We start from the raw sequence: 16,796 nt of genomic DNA, 5'->3' as shown, positions 1-16,796 counted from the left end.
CACTTTACTGACATTAGCATCACACTGTCCCCAATGGGGCTCACAATCTTAAGTTCCCGATGTCTTTGCAGTGTGGGAGGAATCCGGAGTACCTGTAGGAAACCCACAGATTTGATATATAGGGTGTGTGACAAGCTGGGTCCCAGCCTCAGTGGTTTACTCTAATGAGATGCGATGAGTGACAAGAGTTTTGTTCCTGATGGTTTGCAGGCAGAATATAATCCGCAGTTTGCTGACTGGTCTAGGGAAATGCGAGGACCCATACTGATCAGTGCCCGGGATCTGAATAACTGGCTCCTTGTTTACTCCCGAAGAAATTACGATGCAGCAAATGCCCTTCTACAAAACATGTTCAAGATAACCCAGCAAATGGGCATCCGGATGAACCGGGCCGTGATGTAAGGATACAGGGCTCACCTGAGATTCTCACGTTTTCTATATCTTACATGTTATATTTTACCCGTTTTGATACATTTTTTCTTTCATTTTAAGGGTTGAAATCGATGACACAGTCGGTGGATATTTACAAGCCTTCCAGCAGAACATCACCGACCGCACAGAGATGGTGAGTAGATATGGGACCAGGTGGGGACCAGCGAAGGACGGAGCATAGTCTCTTGACAAAATTTCATCCTGATATCCCTTTAGGTTGTCTGTATCCTGTCCAGTATCAATAAGATGAAGTACGACTCCATTAAGAAGTACCTTTGCTTGGACCACCCCATCCCCAGTCAGTGCGTTGTTGCCAGGACCTTGAGCAAACCCCAGACTGTACTCTCCGTCTGCACTAAAATCGCCTTACAGATGAACTGTAAATTAGGAGGAGAGCTGTGGAGCGTGGAGATACCGGTAACTGCATGAGCACTGCATTCTCTTAAAGGGGTTGTCCGCTTTTTACTATAGATGACCTATCCTCAGGATAGGATCAATATCAGATTGATGGGGGTCCTACAGCCAGCGCCCCCACTGATCAGCTGTTTGAAGACAAAGGATTGTTTGTACGAGAGCTGCCTTCTCTTCTGTTTCTTTTCAAACAGCTGATCGAAGTGTTGGACCCCAGCCTATCTGATATTGATTACCTATCCTGAGGATAGGTCATCAAAAGTAAAAAGTGGAGCACCCCTTTAAAGAGGTTATCCCATGATAAATATAAAAATCGGATATTATTTCTAACAAACATGGAACCAGCCCTGTACCTTACATGGATCCAGAAATCTCCCCATTCATTGCTCTGCTAGATTTATATCAGTGTCCTTTCAGTCCTTTATATCAGTGTCCGTGTCACTATCACAGCTCAGGTGGCGTGTCCGTGTCACTATCACAGCTCAGGTGGCGTGTCCGTGTCACTATCACAGCTCAGGTGGCGTGTCCGTGTCACTATCACAGCTCAGGTGGCGTGTCCGTGTCACTATCACAGCTCAGGTGGCGTGTCCGTGTCACTATCACAGCTCAGGTGGCAGCTGAAGGATGAAACTGAGTACGAGCGCTGCATTCTCTTCAAACAGATGATAGGCGGGAGCCGGACCCCTGCCTATCTGATATTGATAACCTATCCTGAGGATAGAGGTCTTCAGTATAGGAAACTGGCCAAACCCTTTAAGTAACAGATCTCCCCTCCAAGCGCCTCTGATATCTCTACAATGCACAATTTGCGTTTTTGTGGCTCAATATGCGGCTGCTTTATTGTATTTTCCAAATTGCCGCCTAAAGTGGTGCCAATTTTATTCTTTATTTCCAGCTGGAGAAGACTATGATCATTGGGATCGATTGCTACCATGACACCCTGCAAGGGAAGAGATCAATCGCTGGCTTTGTTGCAAGCATGAATAAAGGCGTGACGCAGTGAGTTATCTGCTGTTCCATTTCTTTGTTTCTTTTTTTCTCGTGCATGGCATTGGGGGACACAGCACCATGGGTATATGTCAAACTACCACTAGGAGGCGACACTAGACATAAAAAAAGTGTTGGCTCCTCCCCGTTGGGCTATACCCTCTCCACAGACACTAGGCAGCCCAGTCTTGTTCTAGTGTCCATAGGAGGCAGACCTGACCTGCTTTTTTGTGCAGGTCATCCTGCTACTTTTTTATTTTATTTTTTCTTCAATCATTTTTTCTTTCTCTGCAGGTTTCGGCCTGCGGCAGGGGTGGCTCCATCGTGTTCCACTTTAGTTGCCCCCCTGCGGGCGCGTACTCAGGTACCTGGCAGCCACCCAGTCCCCACTTGTAACTGCTTCCGCAGTGGAATTCCGGTAGACCCACGGCTCCCGTGTTGAGTCCGCCGAGGGGGTGGTCATTGCTGCGCCTGAAGACATCGGAAGGTAAGTAGAGATCCGGATCCATTGTGGGGGCCCTGTAGTCCCCTTCTCCCTCCCTCCTTCCCCAGCTCCCTCCCATGGCCTCTTAGGGTCTGGGGCACTTTGCTGGGTGGTCCACCCACTTTATCTCCCCTATCACCATGAAGGGGGTTATTTTGGGGCCAAGATACCTGCAGAGAGGCCCATGTCTCTTCTGGGTCCGGACCTTCCACGGAAGTCGCAGCATCATTGGGGGTCATTTTCGGGTGTTTTTTTCTGAGGGCTTCCTCAATTCCCCTCGGCCCTGTGTTCCTCCCGGCTTCTGGACGCCTCCGCGATCAGAAGCGTCCGTTTCCGGCTGCACTTTCCTAATCTAGGCCCCGGCTTTTCGTCCGACTAGGCCGCAGGTCACGTGGGGCGGAGCCTTCTCTCCGCCCACTCCTGGTTTCCCGGGCTTTCTCATTCTCCCTCCCTCCGTGGGAGGGGCCTCTGCTCCTTGCCCAATCCAGCGTCACGTGGGGCGGAGCCTTCTCTCCGCCCACTCCTGGCTTCCCGGGCTCTCTCATTCTCCCTCCCTCCGTGGGAGGGGCCTCTGCTCCTTGCCCAATCCGGCTCCAGCTGCCCTGCTCTGTCAGAGGGGCGGTTCTTCCTCCGGCTTCTTTCTCTTCACCGGGTCCATCTTCTCCTGCATGGGGCGCGCTGACACAGCTCCTGGGGTCGGGTAGGCAGCCTCTGGCTGATTTGCTCTGCAGGCTCCCCCCCCCCCCCCCCCCCCCCCCTCCTTCCTCTCAATTGCTGCATTCTCCTGCAGCCCTGCCACCTAATCTATTGCTGCTGCTGCTGCACCTCCTAGGAACAGTGGCTCCGGGGACAGTTAGGTCAGCCCTGCTGCTCTATGAGGGCCTCCTCTCCCAGCCTCCTCATCGGATCGCCACGTATTTCACGTGCGTCCGTTGTCTTACGGAGGTTTCCATGTGGCCGGCTTGTTTCACGTGCGTCTTTTTGTGTAGGTCCCCCCTGAATGGGCTCCCTCCTTGGGAACCTGGCCTGACTCGCCCAATCCCCGGCGGAGTCGCTGGAGCGCTACCTACGAATTGCGGTCTCCTCTCCCCCCTAGGCTCACGTCGATACAGGGTCACGCAAGGAGTAGCCCACGGACCAACCTCTGGTGGTCTTAACTAGCTTCCACCCCTCCTCGGCATCCTTGGGTCCCCCCAGGACAGGCCTGAGGCTGGTGACGAAGCCTTCTCTGTCAGTTGCCTCTGGGGACACCTCTGCACCGATTCCCTCGGAACAGAGCATCAGGCGGTCTTCCACCATACAGAAGCCCTCTGTGAGGTCAAGACAAACGTGCACGGAGGAACCTACCCTACCCAGGTTTCGGTGTCCCTCTAGTGGACTTTCGGATGGCGCTCTCCTACCTGCACAGGTAATTACCGCACTGGTAAGCCAGCCGTCTCCGTGCTTAGCAACTGGGACACCTACGTGGTGTCTCTGGTACGTGCGCCCTCGTAGGCTGTACACGACAGACCTTCCTGGTTCCCCTCACCAGGGGCTATGTTCCAGGCAAGCTGATAATTCAGGCAAACGCCTCTTGTAGGGTTGGTAACCCTCCTCGGCCTCTAAAGGTTCTTTTGTAGTAGCCTGTATCAGTGAATACAGGCCGGCTTTTATTGCCGTGGCGATTAGTTCCTACACTTACTCCAGATGCTGTAGCCATTACCCCTGGTTGGCTCTATGGTGTTCCACGTGACACTATTTCCCCCTGCCGGGTGAGATTTACAGGCCGCCTTCAATTGCCGTAGCAATTGCCCCTGTCTGTTTCCAGCCACCTTGCTCCCTTTATAGGTAGAGTTCCTACACCATCTCCTGATGCTGTAGCCAATACCCCTGGCGGGCTCTATTGTGTTACATGCGGCAACATTTCTCCCTACGGGCGAGATATAGAGGCCACTTTCAATTGCCATAGAATTGCCCCTCTCTGGGTCTAGTGGGCACCAAGTTGCCACCTTGATCCCTTCATAGGTAGAGTACCTGCACCATCTCTGGATGCTGTAGCTGTTACTCCTGTCTGGCCTTATGGTTTACCATGTGGCATTTTCTCTCCCTTTCCGGACGAGATATTGAGGCCTCCTCCAATTGCCGTGGCCATTGCACCTACCTCATCATAGTGTGCACCAAACAGCCATCTTTCAGTTGCCATTGCACTTACTTAATTGTGGTGTGCACCTGTCGTTCTTTGTGGTACCGTGTGACCCTATTTTTGCCCCTCCCGAGCGGAATATAGGTAGCATTGCTAACGCGGTAGCCGCTGGACTTCTCTGGTCCTAGGGGGCACCATGCGGCCACATTGCTCTAATTTTAAATCTAGTACCTCTACCATCTCCAGATGCTGTACCCATTGCACCTGTCTGGTTGTATCTCTGCACTACACAGCCGTATTGCTACTTTACCAGGTTGTAGACCTGTACCCTCCAAATGCGGTTGCATTTCCGGATGCTGTGGCTTTGTTTCCACTCTCCTTAGTGTGCAACATGCTGCCACTTTAGCTCGGTTTTAGGCGTGTATTTTTAGCCCACGTGCTGGGCCCTAGGGTGCAATCTGTGGCCCATACAGTTTCTGTATTACGGGGTGCTTCCTTCCCTGGACTCTATTCTATACTCCAGACATCTACTGTCGTGCTCTATGGTCTTCTTGTGTTTTCTCAAGGCACTGTCTACAACAGGCCATCCTGGTTCAGCATGTACACGGTAACCATATCTGGCAGGGGTGGGCCAGCCCAACCCCCACCTCCACCTTGTCGGTCTACTGCTACTTCTGGTGTACCCAGTATATGGCTGATCTGTTCTGATCTGGTCGGTGGTCCACATACAACCACGCTCCCTACACCATGGCCAGGTGATTGTTGGCTTTCGTGCTAGGGTTGCTCTTGCCATCCCTATAAAGTACTTCTGTCTGCGGCACTCCGCGTTACCCCATATCATAAGGAGTACCCGCGTTGTTTTCTGTTACAGGGTGGACCACTCCTGGGGGAGTACAGTCATCTCCACTGGATCTTTTTCCTTGTTGGGGTACGAGCTTGGTGAGCTCCAGCCGCTGCAGCGGTTTTCGGCCATCACTGGATGTCCTCCGCCACACGGAATCCTTCTGGGGTCACCGTTTTTTCCTCGTTGGACGTCCTTCCTAATGGTCAGGGACGGAAACACTGAGCGCCACACACCTGCCTGGTAGGTGAATTTTCTGCTGATTGCTCTGGCTTCGGACAGGGTTCCGTAGTTCCTTCTGGGTCCGGGTGTTCCCTTATATTCTCTGCTTAGTTGTACTATATGACCGAGGGCAGTTCCCTTGGACCTTGCTATTGTCTGTGCCTGTCAGGTACTTTCTCCCCCCGGGAGTCTTCTGTGTGTCGGTCGCAGCTGGTTTCTACATTTCGTGTAGTCACTCCCAGTTTCTTTATAACGACTTCGCCATTCCTTATGCGTATGGGTGTTTGTCGATTTTGTGGTACAACCCAAGCCGCTGTACTTGTCCTCTCCGGGACAATGTATATAGATTGCTAGCCACTATTCTTAGAATGGTTAGTTGTCCATGACCAATCCCTTCCCATGTAGCGGTTCTTTTAATTTTTTCTTGGTTATTCTGCCTTTCGTTGTCCTCTGGTGGTTCAGTTCCTGGTTCCTTGTGAGCCCATACCGGGTACTCCTTTCTGGAGTCCCTGTCCCCGTTCATGGACCACGCAGATTCTGTATGATAATCGTTGTTTGTAGAACCTTCCTCCTTAGTCTGTTGGGAGTGCTCTCCTTCTCCTCCCATGTCCCTCAGTCCAGTGTGTCCCTGCTGAGATTTCCTGGCCCTGCATCTCCCTGATACTTCATTTGGCCGGAGTTTCTCCGGTCTTGCGCTTTTCAGCGATATTTTGTTTTCAGAGGCTCGTTCCTCGTCTCCTGGTTGTGTGATGCAGGTCTTATCTTATTTTTATTTTATTTTTTTCCTGGCCTTTACTAGCAACCCCCTCCCTTTCCAAGGGTTGGCGGTTTCCCTTGGCGCCTTTGGGGTTTCAACCTTTCAATAGGGCGCTTTACTTCATCACCTGCCTTGCGGTGGGGGGAGTCCTGCTCACTTCATTGTGAGCCTTGCTATGGCTTCTCTCACTCCAGGGTGTCCCTGCTGAGATTTCCTGGGCCTGCATCTGGTCCCCTTTTTTCCCTGATACTACTTTTGGCCAGAGTTTCTCCGGTCTTGCGCTTCTCAGCGATATTTTGTTTTCAGGGGCTCGTTCCTCGTCTCCTGATTTTGTGATGCCGGCCTCATCTTTTCTGTTTTCCTGGCATTTACTTACAACCCCTTCCCTTTACAAGGGTTGTCGGTTTCCATTATCGTCTTTGGGGTTTTTTCCTTTCAATAGGGCGCTTATCTTCATCACCTGTTTTGCGCTGAGGGGAGACCTGCTCCCTTCTCATGTGAGCCTTGCTATGGCTTCCCTCACTCGTTTGGCCTTCAATGAGTCCATCTTCCCTTGTTCCCCTAGCCTGTCAGGGGTTGACCTCAGGGTGTTTGTGTTTTTGCCTGAGTCAATTAGAATGTTGGGTAGCTCCACTACGTGGTGCTGTCCTACTTTCTCTCTCCAGCCTTTGGCTGAGCTCGGTGTTTCCCTTTTGCCGCCTTCTTGCATTTGGGTCCTTCTCCCAGGCATTTGGGGTTTCGACCTTATTATGAGGCTTCTTGCCTATTCTGTGCTTTCCCCCTGTTGGGTCACATGGTTCTTCCGCACCTGTATGCCCAACCGGTGGCATGGCTGTTCTTTTTCCCACCCTCGGGGACTGCTTTGGGACGTCCCATGGTGCTGTGTCCCCCAATGCCATGCACGAGAAAATTTGATTTTTTGTACTCACTGTAAAATCCTTTTCTCGTAGTAGGCATTGGGGGACACAGATCCCACCCTATGTTGTTTTACTTCCGCTTCTCCGGGCTGGTCTCTTGATCTTTCCCGGTACGGGAGTTGTTGGTTCCTTGCCTTTCTTCTCTCTCCTACTGCTTTTGGTACAAACTGAGCTGCCTAGTGTCTGTGGAGAGGGTATAGCCCAACGGGGAGGAGCCAACACTTTTTTTTATGTCTAGTGTCGCCTCCTAGTGGTAGTTGGACATATACCCATGGTGCTGTGTCCCCCAATGCCTACTACGAGAAAAGGATTTTACGGTGAGTACAAAAAATCCAATTTTTCCTAATCTTATTATTGAAGTTTTCAGTTATTAGAACACTGGATTTTTTTTTCAGTAAATTTTTATTGGTTTATAATATATTTTAAGGTTACATTTACATTACTTTCTTTTCATGTAATAGAATTATGGATCAATAATCATAAACATCAATAACTTTTACAACAGTTTCTTGGTATTGTTATTTGTAAATTTGAGTAGTTAAATTGCAGAGTATTAGTGAATGATGTAAATATAAAGAATAATTTGTTATAATAATGTATTTGGATCTAAATTGTTAATCCATTTATATGTATTTAAATATGCACACATACACGTGTGTGTGTATATATGTATGTGTAACAGTACAGACCAAAAGTTTGGACACACCTTCTCATTCAAAGAGTTTTCTTTATTTTCATGACTATAAAGGCATCAAAACTATGAATTAACACATGTGGCATTATATACATAACAAACAAGTGTGAAACAACTGAAAATATGTCATATTCTAGTTTCTTCAAAGTAGCCACCTTTTGCTTTGATTACTGCTTTGCACACTCTTGGCATTCTCTTGATGAGCTTCAAGAGGTAGTCCCCTGAAATGGTCTTCCAACAGTCTTGAAGGAGTTCCCAGAGATGCTTAGCACTTGTTGGCCCTTTTGCCTTCACTCTGCGGTCCAGCTCACCCCAAACCATCTCGATTGGGTTCAGGTCCGGTGACTGTGGAGGCCAGGTCATCTGGCGCAGCACCCCATCACTCTCCTTCATGGTCAAATAGCCCTTACTTTCAAAGTTTTCCCAATTTTTCAGCTGACTGACTGACCTTCATTTCTTAAAGTAATGATGGCCACTCGTTTTTCTTTACTTAGCTGATTTTTTCTTGCCATAAAACAAATTCTAACAGTCTATTCAGTAGGACTATCAGCTGTGTATCCACCTGACTTCTCCTCAACGCAACTGATGGTCCCAACCCCATTTATAAGGCAAGAAATCCCACTTATTAAACCTGACAGGGCACACCTGTGAAGTGAAAACCATTTCAGGGGACTACCTCTTGAAGCTCATCAAGAGAATGCCAAGAGTGTGCAAAGCAGTAATCAAAGCAAAAGGTGGCTACTTTGAAGAACCTAGAATATGACATATCTTCAGTTGTTTCACACTTGTTTGTTATGTATATAATTCCACATGTGTTAATCCATAGTTTTGATGCCTTCATAGTCATGAAAATAAAGAAAACTCTTTGAATGAGAATATATATATATATATATATATATATATATATAAAAAATAATAATTTGTGAGTATATTGTTTATATTATAATCTTCTTTTTTTTTTTTTACATATCTTTTATTGTTTTCAAAAAGGAATGTTACATACATTCTATGACAACAACAACCAAGAGTATACATAATTCCTTACATATAAAATATATATTTATTGGTAATTAAAAGTGTACAAAACACTATCATGAATAACATATGGTACAAGTTTGCAAAATGTTTTTAGTACTGCATCTATAGCGTCCAATTACTAGTACAATACATCCACATGGGTAACAAATCAGTATATGAGGGAAACACAATGTGCATGACTTAATGAACTGCAGGGTATGGTAATCCCTGCTAAATTGAAGTGCATATCTGCCCCAATATCTGTCTAATTCAATGTAAAGTGACTAATGCATAATGATAGACAAAGATGTGTAGTCTGTCAATACCTGTGTGGTGACGATATAGACGAAGGTACCGCTCCTCGACGCGCGTTTCGTCGTCAATGACTTCCTCAGGAGGAGTGAACTTTTAATGGGGAAAATAGTGGGGTATTTAAATTACATGTTGTCCTATCACGGGCCTGAATAGGGGTCTTGTGTGCGGTCATGTGTTGTACGTAATTGCCTTATGCTGTTCAGGTAATGAATGCGGCGCATGACCCGCCTCTTCCTACTACGTAAGGCGGCTCCCGCCCTCACCCTGAGTCGAGTATCCGAGAGGGCAATCACTGACGTCACTCATGATGTGCATTGAACTCACCGACACTCTATCTCAGAGGATGACGGCGCAAGCGCACGCATGGTGATGCTGTCATGCGCACCAAAACCCACAGCATTACGGGGGATATATTGGTTTTATGTGGTGACCCATACTATAGAAAATCTATGAGTTGCATGTCTCATTATACAGTGTTAATAAACATTTAACAATACTACAATGGCGTCCATAAACATCCAGGATGCCTACTTACACATTCTTATCGCAATCGTTCATCAATGTTTTCTTTGGTTTGCCATTCATTCGTGCCATTGCCAGTTTGTCGCCCTGCCATTCAGCCTGGCGACAGCTCCGCGAGTGCTCACAAAGGTACTCGCTCCCCTTCTGGTCCTTCTGCGATTCAGGGGCATTAATCTACTCGCATATCTGGATGACATCTTGATCAAGGCTCCTACAGTCTCTCAATGCGAGTAGAGTCTTCGGATCACTTTGAGCACACTATCCCGCTTCGGATGGATAGTCAATTTGGATAAGTCCTTCCTGTGTCCCGCCACTCAGGTCAGGTTCCTTGGCATGATATTAGATTCAGGTGCAGCCGTGGTGCGCCTGCCACTGGACAAGAGACTGGACATTCAGAGGTCGGTACGTCTGCTACTCCAGCGCCGCAGTACGTCCATCTGCAATTGTATGCGGGTGCTGGGCGTGATGGTGGCCGACGCCATACCTTTCGCTCAATTCCACACCAGGTGTTTTCAGCGGGCCATTTTGTCTTCCTGGGACAAATCCGTGGATCACAGGGATTTGTCTGTCTCGTGCGGCTCTCAGTTGGTGGTCCGCGACTGCGCACCTGACTACAGGGGAAATCCTTCCTTTTAGTGACATGGACGATCATTACAACCGATGCCAGCCTCCACGGTTGGGGCAGGGTCTTCGCCACACGGACGGTCCATGGTGTTTGGTCTCCATCTGAGTCCAAACTGCCCATCAACATCTTTGAACTCTGAGCCATCTATCTCTCCCTTCGCCATTGGACTCCCCTCCTGCAGGGTCGTCCGATCAGAGTACAATCGGACAATGCCACGGCTGTGGCTTATATCAACCACCAAGTGGGGACTCTCGGCCTTGCGGTGATGCAGGAGTCTGCGAAGATTCTACGGTGGGCGGAATCCCATGTTACGGTGATTTCGGCAGTCTACATTCCAGGAGTGGACAATTGGATGGCAGACTTTCTCAGCCTGACAACGGTGGACCCGGGAAAGTGGTCTCTCCATCCAGAGGTGTTCGAGGCTCTGTCTCCGGTGGGAATGTCCGGAAGTGGACTGGATGGCGTCCAGACTCAATCGCAAGCTCCTGTGCTTCTTGTCTCTTGCAAGAGATCCAGCGGCGTACGACGTAGACGCTCTCGTGGCACTATGGGACAGCTTCTCGTTCCTTTACATGTTCCCACCCTTACCACTCCTGCCTCGGATCCTGCGCAGAATCAGGATGGAGGGCTTCAGACTGGCCTCGACGTGCTTGGTACTCAGAGCTCATTCTTCTTCTGGGAGATGCTCTGTGGCCTCTTCCACTCAAAGCCAACCTGCTCTCCCAAGGCCCAGTCTTCCATCAGAGTTTAGATACGCTACGTTGAACGGCGTGGCTGTTGAAACTTTCTGTTGAAACAGAGGGGTTTTTCTGATGCAGTCATTGAAACTATTGCTGTATGAGAAAATGGGTAACAAATAATGGGGTGATTTTTCTCCTGTTACCCCTTGTGAAAATGAAACATTTGGGGCTAAAGCAACATTTTATTGGAAGAAACAAAACTTTTTATTTTTACAGCCAAGTGTTTCCAAATCCCATCAAAGGGTCAAAGTGCTCAGTACCCCCCTTAACCACCTCAGCTCCCCTAGCTTAAAGGGAGTCTGTCACCAGATTGTGACCTTATAGACCACTTACATAGCGCTCTAGCATAGCAGTCTATGATTCTAATGGTACCTTTGATGTTTTCTTGTGAAGTTCCCCCAAGGCAAAAACTGACTTTTATTCATATGTAAATTAGGGCTCGCAAGTGCCCAGGGCGGCGTTCACCTCGTTGGTGCCCAGGCTGTTCTGCCTCTTTTCGTCATATTCCAGCCTCTTCCTCTGCCCGCCTCGCTCTTCCTTTGCGTCCTCCTTCTCTGCAGCGAGATCCCGCGCCTGCACTATCAATTGCTTGGCCGGGACATGCGCACTGCGATGCCCATTGTGGGCACGGCATCGCAGTAGCAACTGCGCATGCGCCGGCCAATGGCGAGGAGGCGGACCAGAGACACCCACAATGGGCATCGCAGTGCGCATGCCCCGGCCAAGCAATGGATAGTGCTGCCGCGGGATCTCGCTGCAGAGAAGGAGGACGCAAAGGAAGAGCGGGGCGGGCAGATGAAGAGGCTGGGGCAGGGATATGACGAAAAGAGCCAGAACAGCCTGGGCACCAACGAGGTGAACGCCGCCCTGGGCACTTGCGAGCCCTAATTTACACATGAATAAAAGTCCGTTTTTGCCTTGGGGGAACTTCACAAGAAAACATCAAAGGTACCATTAGAATCATAGACTGCAATGCTAGAGCGCTATGTAAGCGGTCTATAAGGTCACAATCTGGTGACAGACTCTCTTTAAACACCCTTAATAACCAGACCACTTTTTACACTTCTGACCTATACTACTTTCACCGTTTATTGCTCGGTCATGCAACTTACCACCCAAATGAATTTTACCTCCTTTTCTTCTCACTAATAGAGCTTTCATTTGGTGGTATTTCATTGCTGCTGACATTTTTACTTTTTTTTGTTATTAATCGAAATTTAATGAAATTTTTGCAAAAAATGACATTTTTCACTTTCAGTAGTATATTTTTTTTTTAAAAACGACATCTATATATAAATTTTTCTCTAAATTTATTCTTCTACATGTCTTTGATTAAAAAAAAAAATTAATGGTTTGGGTAAAAGTTATAGCGTTTACAAACTATGGTACAAAAATGTGAATTTCCGCATTTTGATGCAGCTCTGACTTTCTGAGCACCTGTCATGTTTCCTGAGGTTCTACAATGGCCAGACAGTACAAACACCCCACAAATAACCCCATTTCGGAAAGTAGACACCCTAAGGTATTCGCTGATGGGCATAGTGAGTTCATAGAACTTTTTATTTTTTGTCACAAGTTAGCGGAAAATGATGATTTTTATATTTTATTTTTTTTTATTTTTTTTTTCCTTACAAAGTCTCATATTCCACTAACTTGTGACAAAAAATAAAAACTTCCATGAACTCACTATGCCCATCACGAAAATACCTTGGGGTGTCTTCTTTCCAAAATGGGGTCACTTGTGGGGTAGTTATACTGCCCTGGCATTTTAGTGGCACGAATGCTTGAGAAGTAGTTTGAAATCAAAATGTGTAAAAAATGCCCTGTGAAATCCGAAAGGTGCTCTTTGGAATGTGGGCCCCTTTGCCCACCTAGGCTGCAAAAAAGTGTGACACATGTGGTATTGCCGTACTCAGGAGAAGTTGGGCAATTTGTTTTGGGGTGTCATTTTACATATACCCATGCTGGGTGAGAGAAATATCTTGGCAAAAGACAACTTTGTATAAAAAAAAAATGGGAAAAGTTGTCTTTTGCCGAGATATTTCTCTCACCCAGCATGGGTATATGTAAAAAGACACCCCAAAACACATTTCCCTACTTCTTCTGACTATGGCGATACCAGATGTGTGACACTTTTTTGCAGCCTAGGTGGGCAAAGGGGCCCACATTCCAAAGAGCACCTTTCGGATTTCACAGGGCATTTTTTACACATTTTGATTTCAAACTACTTCTCACACATTAGGGCCCCTAAAATGCAAGGGCAGTATAACTACCCCACAAGTGACCCCATTTTGGAAAGAAGACACCCCAAGATATTTCGTGATGGGCATAGTGAGTTCATGGAAGTTTTTATTTTTTGTCACAAGTTAGTGGAATATGAGACTTTGTAAAAAGTTCCATGAACTCACTATGCCCATCACAAAATACCTAGGAAAATCAAAGAGACCCTGAAAAACACTTTATAACTGAATTGGTGCTTAAAAAAATGCTTTTGAAAATTTGAAAGATGGCTTCTAAACTTTTAAGCCTTCTAACGTCCTAAAAAAATAAACTGACATTTATAAAATTATGCCAACATAAAGCAGACATATGGGGAATGTTTGATAACCATTATGAGGTATTACTTTCTGTCTTAGGCCTCTGTTTACGTTCCGTTTTTTGCGTTCTGTATACAGAACCATTCATTTCAATGGATCCGCAAAAAAAGTGAAGGTACTCCGTATGCTTTCAGTTTCTTCGTTCCATTCAAAGATAGATCATGTCCTATTATTATCCGCATAACGGACAAGGATAGGACTGTTCTATCAGGGGCCAGCTGTTCCGTTCCACAAAAATAGGGAATGCACACGGACGTCATCCGCATTTGTTTGCGGATCCGTTTTTTTTCAGATTGCAAAATACTGAAAAGGCCATACGGTTGTGTGCAAGAGGCCTTAGGGCTCATGCACACGACAGTATGTATTTTGCGGTACGCAAAAACGGATCCGCAAAAAATACAGATGACATCCATGTGCATTCCGTATTTTGTGTAACGAAACAGCTGGTCCTTCATAGAACAGTACTATCCTTGTCCATAATGCGGACAATAATAGGACATGTTCTGACTTTCTCATACATTCCATTGGGGGACACAGACAATGGGTATAGCTTAGAGGTATTACTAGGAGGGACACTCCTCCTCGGGCTATACTCCCAGGCTCCACCAGGAGGAACTCAGTCTTTGCTTAGTGTCCGGTGAAGGAGGTTGACACTTCTGTTAATTCTACTCCAGTTTGTTATTTTCTTTCTAGATGGGGACACAGGTCGGCATTGCGCCTTCCTGGTCCCCCGTGGAGTGCCCGCCGCCTTCTGTTGGACGCTGCCTGGCCGCCTCCTTCCCCCCCCCCCCCCCCCCCAAAGAAGACAAGCGGATCCGGGCTCGACCTGTTAGCTCCGGCATCCCACCAGCTCCTGGGTCACCTGCTGCTGCCCTCCATCCAGAGCACTGTACTCAGGTGAGTCAGATGTCTGAAGAGGTGAGCCCTGTTGGTACAGAACAGAGGGAGAAGACTGCTGGAGCAGATAAGTACGGTTTCCCCTCTGCCGCCCCCCCCCCCCCCCCCCCCCCCCTTTCTGGGATCTGGTGGCGGCTGGCTCCTGACACTGATTCTGGGGAATGGATGGGCTGCCTGAGTGAGTGGGAGATGGGTGTTTTCGTCCTGGAAGGGGCACCTGGAGGCACTATACCATTATCTCCCTGCCTGCAACGCCGGCCCTGATTTGGGGCGGAGTCCTCTCTCTGGCAGCTCCCGGCCAGCGGTGGGCTCCCCGCTTATTCTGAGGACCTCCGGCGCTGGGGGTCTTCCACCGGCCTCTATTTATACCCAGTCGCGCCGCTTTTCAGCAGCGGACGACTGGGGGGGCGGCGATTTTTTACATAAAGCGTGCACGCTCTACCTTCCAGTTTCTATGACGTGTCCTGGGGGCAGAGCCTCAGCGCTTCGCTTTGGCGCCTTCCTCCGCTTCCTGAGAAGCTCCTGCTGCTCTCTGCTCCTCCGGTGGATGTCTGTGTGTTGCCTGGGTGGTAGGATTGTTTAGCCCTTCTTTCTTTTTGCACGGGTTGTGGTTGCCATCATGCCTAAGCCTGGGGCCCTTCTTAAATCTGCCTAGACCTCTTTTCGGATCCCAATGGGGTCCTGTATGAAGTGTCTTCTGCCACTTTCTGTCTCTGGTATCTGTGCCTCCTGCCCTGCCCCTGAACAGGATCATCCCTCTCCTCCTTCCCTTGCCAAGTCCAGTTCCCCTTCTGTCCCTACGGAGCCTGCGGTTCCCGCTTGGGTGTCTGCCATGTCCAGCGCGGCCGCTGATTTGGCCTTAGTCGCCAAGGCAGCCATGTCCTTTATGTAACGTATGGCAGTTTCCAATCCTGTGGCGCCAACCACTCAATCTCCTCTCGGTGGTTCCCGCAGAGGTCGCCTGACTACTAAGAGGCAGCGTGAGCGGCAGCATCCCTCCTCGGATGACTCCTCCCCCCCCCCTCGTCTAGAGGCTTGTTCGGACGACTCTCTCCCCCCCTTCCCCCCTAGGGGAGCGCAAGTTTGAAGGGGAATTGTCCGGCTCGGACGAGGTCATAGAAGGGGACCCCTCGCCTAAGCTCTCCACCATGGTGGCTGACTTAGTGGCGGCTGTCCGTGACACCTTTAACCTCCAAGGGGATTCTCCTGCTTTCACTAGTCGGGAGTTCGCCCTTTTCCTGCCCAAGAAGCCGGAGGCTGCCGCGTTTCCTGTCCATGAGGAATTTTCCGCGGTCATATCCAGGGCCTGGGACCATCCTAATCAAAAGTTCTCGGCCACCAAACGCATGGATATGCTTTATCCTTTTCCGGCTGGCAGTGTGGAGAAGTGGTCTTCTCCCCCCAAGGTGGATCCCCCGGTGGCCAGATTAGCCAAGAACACGGCCCTCCCTGTCTTAGACGGCTCCTCTTTGCAGGACGCAGTAGACAGGCGCATAGACTCTTTCCAAGTACATTTTCTCATTGGCAGACACGTCCTTAGGCCTGCTTTTGCCTCGGCATGGGTGGCCAGAGCCCTTTCAGTGTGGTTACATCGCCACCACCAAGACCTGGCGGAACAAGAGGCGTCTGCTGACACACTGGATTTGGTTCTCCAGATGTCTCAGGCTTCCAAGTTCCTTTGCGAAGCTTCCATGGACATTGCTTCCCTCTTTGCCCGCATGTCAGCCCTCTCGGTAATTCAGCGCAGAGAGGTCTTGTTAAAGGTGTGGGACGCTGACGCCTCTTCCAAACGCTCCCTTGCTAATATCCCCTTTGGGGGTTCCAGACTTTTTGGGGCTCAGCTGGACGAGTTCATCTCTGCCGCCACTGGGGGCAAGAGCACTCATCTTCCCCAACCCAGGTCCAAGCGCATTTTTCGGACCAGGTCCTCCTGCTTCCGGTACCAGTCCTTTCGTCGCTTCTCGTCTAGTAGGACGTCGCCTGCTTCCTCCGCTGGGGGGGCTCTCAGGACTCCCGCAAAAAGCCCTCCTTCAAGCCCCAACCTTCCTGGCGCCAGAGGGCACAGTCGGCCTGCCCTGCTGCTCCCAAGCAGTCTTTCGCATGAAGGGGCGCCCCCACCCCTCGTGGTGGGGGGCCGCCTGCTCTCATCAGCAGATTTGGAGGGCTCATGTTCAGGACACATGGACTCTAGAAATTGTAACATCAGGTTACAAGAT

The 16,796-nt window shown here is 49.0% G+C and overlaps 1 protein-coding gene across 1 annotated transcript in view; it reads left to right on the top strand.

Moving 5' to 3' along the window:
* PIWIL1 (piwi like RNA-mediated gene silencing 1) overlaps positions 1-16,796 on the top strand; it is a 135,604-nt gene that overhangs the window by 83,997 nt on the left and 34,811 nt on the right. Inside the window, exons 12-15 of the mRNA XM_040422529.1 lie at positions 211-398; positions 493-565; positions 649-849; positions 1,739-1,842. Coding sequence (XP_040278463.1) covers positions 211-398; positions 493-565; positions 649-849; positions 1,739-1,842 — 566 coding nt within the window. The remainder of the gene's footprint in view (positions 1-210; positions 399-492; positions 566-648; positions 850-1,738; positions 1,843-16,796) is intronic.

This window comes from Bufo bufo, chromosome 3 (assembly GCF_905171765.1).
Source record: "Bufo bufo chromosome 3, aBufBuf1.1, whole genome shotgun sequence".
Classification (NCBI taxonomy): Eukaryota; Metazoa; Chordata; class Amphibia; order Anura; family Bufonidae; genus Bufo; species Bufo bufo.
The sequence above is the reverse complement of the archived record's forward strand: the minus strand, read 5'-3'. Positions and strand labels throughout refer to the sequence as shown.